The 10,393-nt window shown below is 39.3% G+C and overlaps 1 protein-coding gene across 1 annotated transcript in view; it reads right to left on the minus strand.

Moving 5' to 3' along the window:
• Positions 1-907: 907 nt before the first annotated feature.
• SLC12A4 (solute carrier family 12 member 4) overlaps positions 908-10,393 on the minus strand; it is a 125,965-nt gene continuing 116,479 nt past the window's right edge. The window contains exons 20-24 of the mRNA XM_019505738.1: positions 9,355-9,486; positions 9,159-9,266; positions 8,478-8,662; positions 3,547-3,680; positions 908-1,997 (exon numbers count right to left, since the gene is read on the minus strand). Coding sequence (XP_019361283.1) covers positions 1,906-1,997; positions 3,547-3,680; positions 8,478-8,662; positions 9,159-9,266; positions 9,355-9,486 — 651 coding nt within the window. The 3' untranslated portion in view covers positions 908-1,905. The remainder of the gene's footprint in view (positions 1,998-3,546; positions 3,681-8,477; positions 8,663-9,158; positions 9,267-9,354; positions 9,487-10,393) is intronic.

Consider the following 10,393-nt stretch of genomic DNA (forward strand, 5'->3'; position numbering starts at 1 on the left):
TCCCCAGCTTGATGTCATCTGCGAACTTGCTGAGGGTGCACTCCATCCCATCTTTCGGATAGTTGATGAAGCTATTGAACAAAACAAGCCCCAGGACCAACCCCTGGGGTGCTCCACTGGATACTGGCTGCCAACTAGACATTGAGCCATTGACTACTAACTACCATCTGAGTCTGATAATCCAGCCAATTTTCTATCCACCTTACAGTCCATTCATCCAACCCATACTTCTTTAGCTTGCCTGCAAGAAGGTGTGGGAGACTATATCAAAAGCCTTGCTTAAGTCCACAAAGCCAGTCACCTCATTATAGAAGGCCATTAGGTTGGTCTGGCATGACTTGTCTTCGGTGAATCCATGCTGACTGTTCCTAATCACCTTCTCCTCCAAGTGTTGAGAAATATTAGTCATTAAATATTGAGCCATTTATATTATTATAGTTTCATAGGTGTTAGTGGATGGATCATCAACTATGTATCTTCATCACTACACAGTTTAAATAAAAATGGGTGAAGCATAATGCTTCACAATATACCAGCCACTAATAGTCTAAGGTGAGAAGACAGACACCAACATCCCTCCCATTGGTGTTGGCACACAGTTGTCAGTTATGGACAATTAAACCTTCTTTTGAAACTTGTTCCTGGGCAGCAATCATACTGTAGCTGGGATGACAATTTTTGCACTTGTCTCTGGACTACACAACTGTCTTTTAGCAATTCCAGTCCCACGCAGCAGAGGGCAGGTATGCGTATATGTTAGTTAATTCAGTACATAAACACAACTGGACATAGTTTTATGTGTATGCAACATTTTATTGAAAAAAATATGGACATTCTGTGCAGAAAAGTACACTGTGATTGGGTTTGATAAAATCTCCAGAGACTTACCGGTTAATAGGAGGTTTGGCTTTTCCTCTCTTTTTTAAGACATAAAACCTTACAATGAAGCAGCAGGTCCCCCGTGTTTGTGCAAGTGCAATGCCATTACAGCATGTGCAGTGCAACACTTCTGTTTCCGTGTGCTGAATTTCAACAAGTTTTATGCACTGCAAGTCATACAATGATGGTTTGCAAGGATTTTAACACAGGGAAAAACTGCAAGGACTGGTCATTGAACCAATGGCTGTATGAAACTAAAGAAACCTCTCTATGAAACTCCCAGATTGTTTGCACCTATGTTTCCAATATTTAGGACCAATAAATATAAAAAATAAATAGGGATCTGCCTCCCAAAACCTTTAGTCTCAGAAGGAACGCAATGTTTTGTAGCAAGCTACATACATAATTATCAACTATGGCAACATAATTTATTTAAATCTATATCAATAAATGTATTGCAAGTATAAATTCTGATCCAATACTGAAACTTAGTTCTGGAAATAAACCCAGAAAACTGTAGCTCATTCAGGCAGTTCTTACAATCTAGTTTTTCTTTCTGTTTAGAAAAATGTATTTTAGCTGAACATCAGCATAAACTACCTGCTCTATAATGTAATTCTATCCCCAAACCCAATATAAAAGCTTTGAAATCTTTTTACAGTAACTGACTGTCAATTCCTAACTTTACAGTTACTAAAATACTACATGTTAGCAAATATGGTCTAAAAATAGGTTTAGTGTTAAAACTCCAAGAACAAATGGCAAAGTATCAAAGCAGAAACTGAGTAATGTCATAGATTCACGATTAACTTGAGTTGCCTGTTGGATAGTGTAACAACACTGCAATCCAAAAGATATGTAAGTTGCAAATGAGGAGTCACTGAAAATGAAATTGGTGGAAGCAGTACTAAGATATACAGGTTGAAGGGAATTAGGAAGAGAATTTATGCAGTCCTCCATTCAAAACTGGAATGTCCATTCTCAAGAAGAATGTCTATGTGGGCTGGCACAGAAGGCTGCATTGAATCAAGAATAAATCGTGATGACCTCACGACCACCACCTCTAACAAGTAACACTCTCTCCAAACCTTCAGTCAAGACTTCCAGGAACTCCATATCTGCATCAGTAAAGTCAAGAACATAAGAATTTGTAAAACTTGCATGCAAATACAGAATGATCAGCATCCTTTATGGAAAAGTGTATACTTACAACTTCCATAGTGAACTTAACTAAAAAACTTGTAGCACTCTCCATTCTTATTAAATATGAATGTGTGCACATGCCAGGTGCAGCTTTGGCAGAAAAAAGCAGTTTTTCAAAACTGGATCACATCAAACTTTCAAAGAACTTATATATCAAATTAGTGTTTTATGTTTATGACAGATTGTGCTTCAAAGCCAACCACACTATGAAAAGATAAATTGGTTCTTAGCTTAAATAAATTAAGTTTACTGGTAGACAATGAAGATTTGTTCAATTTAGTCAACAAGGGCCAATATAGAATCAAGATAGTAAGTGCCAGAATGCTTCAGTCACACTTGTGTATAAACATATCAAACACTTGCTTTTTTTTATAAGTAAACTTATATACAACCAGTAAGAACAGACATGAGTTTGCATTTCCTTGAGCTCAAACAGCTGTAGAACAGCAGCTGGACGAACTACATTAGAACATGGTTCATTGGGAATCATGCTTGAGCTATGTTCTAGCCAGCTTTCCAACACTTCTCATTTTTTAATATACAGTGGATTTATGATGGAGCAGGAGTTGAACTGGAATTTTTAAAACAAAATTTTAATCCAAACTGTAGCAGGAGATGGGGAAAGCAAAGGAATATCTGAGCTCATAGACAACATGCACTACAGATTTCTCCTGTGTTACTTCTGTTCCGTAAGCTTTTGAGTCACACAAAGGGGGGAAATTAATACAGTTAACTAATACAAAACCTAAACCAAACGGCATGTAATACCAAGCCACTCATGCTGAGGGTGTTCTTAATGACTTCAAGAAATGTTTTTAGCTTCCTTGCACAATGTGATGCACTCCAAAAGTTGCCTCTGGCTCTACAAATCAACTTGAATTTATTCATTATGGCATTACCAATATGGGGCAAACTGAGAATCAGAAGGTACCATATCAGAAGTGGACCCTCTGGTTTGTTTTATTTATGATGCAAAGGAAATCTTCAGACTCCAGTCAAAGTTAACCACCTTCCAACTATTTCCTTGTTGTTTTTTTGTAAAGAAATTATTTTTATTCACTCAAATGCTTCAAAATACAAAAAGAGAAAAATAGCTATTGCTTCCTTGGAAGTATCATTCCCAAGTTAGGTAATGTCAAAATGTTTAGCCTTCTTCTGTAGCTGGCAAGACTCTCATCTGTTTAATTTCCTCGTTGTTGCCAGATTCTAAGCTTATACAGGCCATGGAAAATATTAATCTAGAGAAGTGTAGATGAGATTGTCAGATTGTTTGACCAATTCCAGGGAGCAAGGCATCCAGGGTATGATAAGACAGACAGTGGTAACGTTTCATTTAAGTATTTATAATTTAGTACTCTCATGGCATTAAAGCAGCAAGCTTGTTACAAGCAGAAGCATAAGAATCAAGGTGAGATAGAAAGGCATATACTTTGTATATGATCTTAGCTTTCCCTGCAAGGATACAGTTTTCATCACCATCAGTGTTCTTTGGAGGGCCAGGCATGTTGAGAAGAACAAGTCTAGCATCATGGGATCTATTTACAATGACTTCATTCAGCTTCACAGCCGTGTGCATTCTTCTGACATTAGACTGATTCCTGTTGAAGAATTGCATTCATATTTGTTGTTAGGAAAAAATTCTTTAAACTGAACTGAAAAAGAAAATCCCCATTAAAATGCTCTGCAATGTTAATAGAATGGCAACTATGCTGCACTTGGTTTGAACTGGTTAAACTTGATGAAAAGTGTCTTCCATTCAAAAGCTTGTCTAACTTTATATCAAGTATGTGCAGTTGGTCCGATAAAAGATATTACCCTAAGAAATCCTTACCTCTCGCATAATTTCTGGACCATCATTGCTACAACATCACTCTTACACACTACATCTAACAAACATGCATTCTTTTCTCCAATTTATTTTAAAAGCTATATAGGGTTTAGAGTTCATTATAAGTCAATGAAATGGGCTTATGCTAATGCTTAAGCCTTTTGAAATCAATGTTCCAAGAACAAAACTCTTTTAGTCTACGTTTCCTCCACTATCTTCGGTTTCCCTTAGGCACATACTTATAGATCGCTTTAACCTTAAAACCGATACAGCAATACAAACACAAAACTAATCTATTCATTGAAGTCCACGTAAAAATTTGTATCAGCTTCCAAGGGGCCTTGGACCAGATCGAAACTGAATTAGGTCTACAGTCCAGAGTGATTTTCCATTCTTAAAAACAACAGAGATTATTTAAGTAATCTCTGCTGTGCCCTTATATTAGAACTGAAATATCAAAAAGTCTGACTTAAATTAATGAACTAAAGCACTCAAATACTACAAAAAAACAGTAAAGACATGAGTAAGAGATGTTATTTAAAGGATTTATGTTTCTACCCAAAGGATTTGATCACTCAGATTATGTCTGTGGGCTTTCTTTGGGAAATACCATATTTTCTTGCATACAACATGCATTGTTCCCCCAAATTCAGCCCTCCAAAACTGGGGTGCATGTATTAAATGAGAGAAGCTGATTTTCTGCCCAGGAGAGAAACATCCTGCTTTAATTCCTGTTCCACAGTGCAGTAGTTGTGGTATTATCATTCAAGTCAGTTGATTTAATGGCTCATTGTTCTTTACTCCAGAACTATTAATGATTGTCTCTTCTTTTTAAGGATCTTGAAGTTCTACTACTCAAGCTAACCTTTCTTAGGGCAATTCTGCTGTCTCAGGCGTCTGGGTTCTCTTCTCCTATTTCACAGTCTTAAAGACTCTTTAGCTCTTTTCAAAATCACAGATTCACTAATGGAAACCTATCTTCAGCAGCAGCTAGGGGAGGCTAGTGAGCTGAAAAGGAGGGTGAATCAGCTAAAAAAAATGGACTCTGTTCATGTTCTATACAGCCATAACCCTGGAAAAACGTTTTTCCCCTTCATTCTGCCTTTTAAAAACAAGGTACATATTATATTCCTAGGGGGTTTGTATGTGAGGAAATATGGTAAACTTCCAAAAATATTCAGGAAATTATTCAAAATGCTGCAGCACAACATTATTTAAGAATGGGATAAAATAGAAGATAATGAAACCAAGAACATCCCTTTTACAAGGAACGTCATGGGAAACCAGAAAATCTGTATTTTCCAAGGTGATCTTTAAACAGACACCTACCTACTGAGTGGAGCAGATTACAATATCTGTTGTGCAGGCATCTAATCTAAAGCTCTAGAAACAGTGCTATAGCTGTGTTAGCCAATAAGAGTTTGTTCTAACTGAAACAATAAAGGAATCCCACATCATACTCTATTAAAAAGCTGAACACCTATATCTGAGAACTTCATGTTCGTTTCATCAATCACACTTTCAGGAAAAGCTTTTCCCAGCACCTAGTTGGATACCAACCACTTTTATACTGAAAATAAAATAGAGAAGTATTCCCTACTCCAGCAGTTACAGTGTCCCAGAACCTGTTGCTGCCATAGCCTTAGTATCCTTAACAACATGCCAGGCACGCAGGAACAGTTCCTCCAGCCCAGTTATTTGCTACAATCCCAATTTGTGCTGTCTGGGAACACTGGTTTTGCTGGGTTTCATTGGGGATAGGGAGGGGAATGTGTATAAAGCAAAACATGAAAAAGCTCATTTTAAGCTGCCCAGCAGTTATTATAAACATTAAAGAGTAAACACATTGTGAAAGGGGCACGCTCGGGGTCTAGACTCAAGTTGACCTGCCCACCTGTCTACATAGGGCAGTCTGCCCAGTCTTGCCTGCCACGACTTTGCTATTACAATAAACTGTTGGTAAATGCAGGAGGCTGCTCATTGCATTCCCCCATGCCAGAGGGCACTATCCACAGCTCTGTACCTTCCCTACACCGTGGCCCATGCCTTGCAGATGGCATCCAAGATGTTCTCATACTCCCTCTCACAGGTTCTTTTGCTCGCCATACTGTCCCCCTCCACTCTGCACTACTCTCTCCTAGAGTGACCCTTCTGGCCATCAGGCTTATCCGAATCACACATTGGCTGGTGACATGCAGTCTCTAGGGCCTCTCCCACAACCCCCACCTGGGTAGTGCCAGCCAATTCACCAAATGGAGTGCCTACTTTGCCTTAGCCCCTCACCAGGCTTCTTATACACAACACCAAGATCTTATGGGTGTTGTCCCATGTGCTGTCCTTCTGGCCATCATTCAGCCCTACTCAACACACCCCCTCAGGCTGCCCTTCAGACCGTCCCTTTAGCCCTACTCAACCCCGAATTACGCCCAGTCCTTCAGGTCATGAAGACGCATCTTACGCTGAGCGTGCCCACCGACACCCCTGCTTTCTCAGGGTCTCTCAACTGCCCTCTTCTCTAGGGCTCCACAACTGCCTCCTCTCTGGGGCCACACAACTATCCCCTCCCCGGGGCCTCTGGGGTCTTACACCCCTATGGGTTCAGGTGGCCATAGCCATGCCTGGCCCCACTCCTCCCTCTTAGTAACCCACCTGAAGGTGGGGCCTGGGGTTTAGGCACCCCAACCTGCCTTACACCAGGGGGATTCACAGTCCTGGTATTTAAGTGGGATTGCCACAAAATGGGCAGTCCCACCAGGCCTCCCTATCCTGGCAGGGTACAGTTTCAGGTCATATTCAGGACCAATGAGGTCCCCCTCTGTCCTCACAGCCTCACCCTTACCTCCAAGGTGTTCCAGGAGCAGCTCAGCCCAACATTGCCTCCTGGCTACTCAACAGAGACTGCTGCCTCTCTGACCTATGTTTGAAAATGGCCACCCCAATCAGGTACCTGGTGGCTGCCTGCTCCTGCCTTTCAAGTGACAGGCACGAAAGGTGCACTGCCACACACATAGCAATTACATACAAAAGCAAATCAGCAGTGTCCTTGGAATACTATATTTGAGCTAGGTTCAATGTTGGCACCATCCTGAATTTGTGCTTTCTCCCACTGCCAAAATCTTGGTTTTCCAACCTTCTGCTATGGCACTCCAACCTAAAACATCCCTAAAACGAAGAAGGCAATACTGGAGTGATGTTCTCTCTTTCTCTCTCTCTCTCTTTCATATGGCTGACTTGGAGCAACAATTATAACTTCAGTTTAAGGTTAATTAACCAGTCTAATATTCTTGAGGAAAGGGAATGTATCTCTACAATGCCACCATCAAATTTGTATAGAGGGCAGTGTTGTTATGTGGTCCATAGTTTGATCAGGATTGCCACAGTCTTATTTTGAAGAACTCCTAATAAACCATTTGTGCATCAAGTGACCACAGCGGCCAGGCCCAGTTCAAATGAAATTTAGAACTTTCCATGTTTTTGTGAAAGGTCAAAATCAGGAGACTTTATTGTTAGGAGTGATGTTGTATCTGGGAGAGTCCAGGAAATAGGTGAGAGGACAGAATTTTTATGGGTGATATCTTTTATTGGACAAACTGCAGAGTTGGGATAGATTTAGACAAGTTTTGAAATGCAGGGCATCCCTTTCCAGACATGAAGACAGATGCCTTGCATTTGAAAGATGCTCTAAATCTATTCCAACCTTGTAGTTAATCCAATAAAAGATACTCCTACAAAATGTTTTGCCTCTTGAAATGAAGAATGCTGTTCTTGAAAACAACTGATGATGTTGTTGTTCTTTCTGAGTTAGTTCTCCTTAATATAACTCCTGAAGAATTTGTTTTGCAATATTTCTAAGGTATTTTTCCCTAAAATTTAAGGACCAAAATTCAGTCCTTTTAAATGGAAATGGCACAGCTCTTCTCAACATCAAACAGGTAGGACCAGGCCAAATTAATATAGTTGCATGAGGTTCAAGGAAAGTTAAAAATTCTCACTCTTGTCCACAGAAAAATATTTTTGAACAATTACATATAAACTTACAGGTTTTCCCACTCTCTGAAAGCATGAAAGAGACAAGAGTATATGCAATTAAACTCAACTGCAACCGTGCAATTCAATAGAAATTCCATGTTACATAGCAAACCACCTCTAGCTCATTCTACCTAGATTAGACATAAAGATTCTCACTAAGTAATACTTAGCAGAACATCAGACTGATAACATCCTAATTTCTACCCAGCTGGTTCTAGATGGACACTGAGCTAGATATATAAATTGGTTACAAATAAAAATTTCTACATTCTTATACAAGACTACAACTCAAGTGCCATTTCTAGGGAGTTTTTGTTGCTTACTTATGTTTTACAGGTACACTGGGTGATCAGTGGTGACTAGCTCTGCTGATTTTCCATCACCAAGACTTAGTTGAGGTAATAGAGACCTATGCAGCACTGCAGTGATTTTTAATGTTCAAATTGCTTTGTTTCTAATTAGGAATGGAATAGAAGGGGCAGAAGTACAATCAGATTTTATCTTAAGACAGACAGATACAAAGAAGAGCAAGCCTCACGGTTTAATGCTGATCAGTTCTCTAAAGTTTTCTACTGTGCTATTTCGGCTCCGTTTTTCAAAGTCACATTTCTCTTTTGTCCAAGTCATCTGAATCTTCTCGGGTACTGAGTCTCCATCATCTTCTTCGTCTGAGTACAGGCTTTCCAGTCGGATTATTGAGTGTCTATCCTTTACCAGCTGGGCCTGTAAAGTGAAAGTTGAATCCTGCATTCACAAGCTAACTACTTTTCTAGTTCTCTTTTACTGCAATAAAAAGGTAGGTCAGAAGACAAATGGGCTCTAAAATGGGATAAAATAAGATATACCAGAGTGAAACAAGCTTATGATACCCCACCTAAACAAGGGACAAGCTCCTTGCTAATCAGTTAATTGAAGATGAGGGAAGAGGCCAAAAGGTTTTTCCAGCTTACTGATGCTTACACACATTCTGTCCTAAGATTAAGCATCTCTATAGCATGGTTGAATTAGGAGCTTCCAATATGTTAGCTTATGAAAATGTATCCAGTTTTGAGACAGTACTATGGAAAAAGCCACACAAAAATAAGCATATATAGTACTTTATGTTGTGGGGACACAAGTTAGTGTCAGATTAAAGTGTTTAAATGAAATGCTGTCAGGGAAAATATTTTGAATCATCCACCTTGGCTCTTTCTACAGTGGCACACAATGAATGACATACCTCCCTTTCCCTCTCTGTTTTGGTCAGTCTCATTTGCCTCAGCATTTGAGATCTCTGTTCCATCATTAGCGTTCGCTCATAGGTATATGCTGAGATGTCACTGTTATGCTGCAAAAGACAGACATACATTTCCTTGTGTAATCATGCAGCATACTAGCATTCAAACTATTAAGAAGAAATAGTATCAGGGCCTTACCATTTCTACCACCTCCACCTCTGCCTCTATTCGAAGATGATAAAGGAATGTAGCAAGGTCTTTCTTCATTTGAATACTGTTGTCATCCATCTGGGCTACAGTGAAAATTCTCATTTTACATTTTCGCCAAACCTGTATGAAAGAAAAATGCAGATTTATTAATCATATGGAACAAACCATTTTTCTCCCTACCACGGAGAACAGCAATAGATACAGCATACTCGTTTTCCAGCATAGTGCATTGTGCATTTTTGTTTTGTTTTTCTTTCCTTTTCTTTTGTTCACACATAGACACACAGACACACCCTGCCTTTCCCATAGCAGAAGTAAAATCATGCAAACTCTTGACCCACAGCTGAGAAATGCTACATGACAAACTACATTAAAGCTATGATTGTGGCAATATCATGGTTGACATGGTGTTTATGTTGCCAAGGCCTAAATTTTTAACCAGCTTCACTTTTGGTTTAAAGATAGTAATAAAAAGAAGCTACCCAGTGGTGCTGAGAGATTAAAGGTTCTTATTAGTGAACCCACATATTTTTTATAGCTATGATCTCTTCTGGGAAAACCCATTAATTTGGGGGGATTGATAAAATAGTATTTTACCTTGGTTTCCCCATTCAAGAGATTTGCACAAAATCTTGGCACATTTCATTCTTGTGGGGTCATCTATTCTCTTTTTACTATTAATTAAACTTGAAAAAGACAATAAGCTTAATGAACATTATAGTGCATGTGCATGAGTTTGTGGGTGGGAGAAAGGTTTTAAATCTTTGTGATGACAACCAGTCTTACCCATTACACTGGATGACAAGGCCAGGACTCCACTGTCTAGTGCAGAAGTGACAGTGGGCTTAATGTTGTCTTATCACTTAGCTTTTCTTAACCAGATGTGGGACTTGACTGAAAAGAATTTCAAAAAAAAATTCACCCCAGATATCCTCATTTCATTCAGAAAACTAAAGGGCATTGTACTTTAAAACAAGACATTTATCTCTATATTAGGACAAAATTACTTTTGGGGGGGGGGGGGGGG

Source organism: Gavialis gangeticus, unplaced genomic scaffold (assembly GCF_001723915.1).
Source record: "Gavialis gangeticus isolate Ggan-Ray unplaced genomic scaffold, GavGan_comp1, whole genome shotgun sequence".
Taxonomy (NCBI): Eukaryota; Metazoa; Chordata; order Crocodylia; family Gavialidae; genus Gavialis; species Gavialis gangeticus.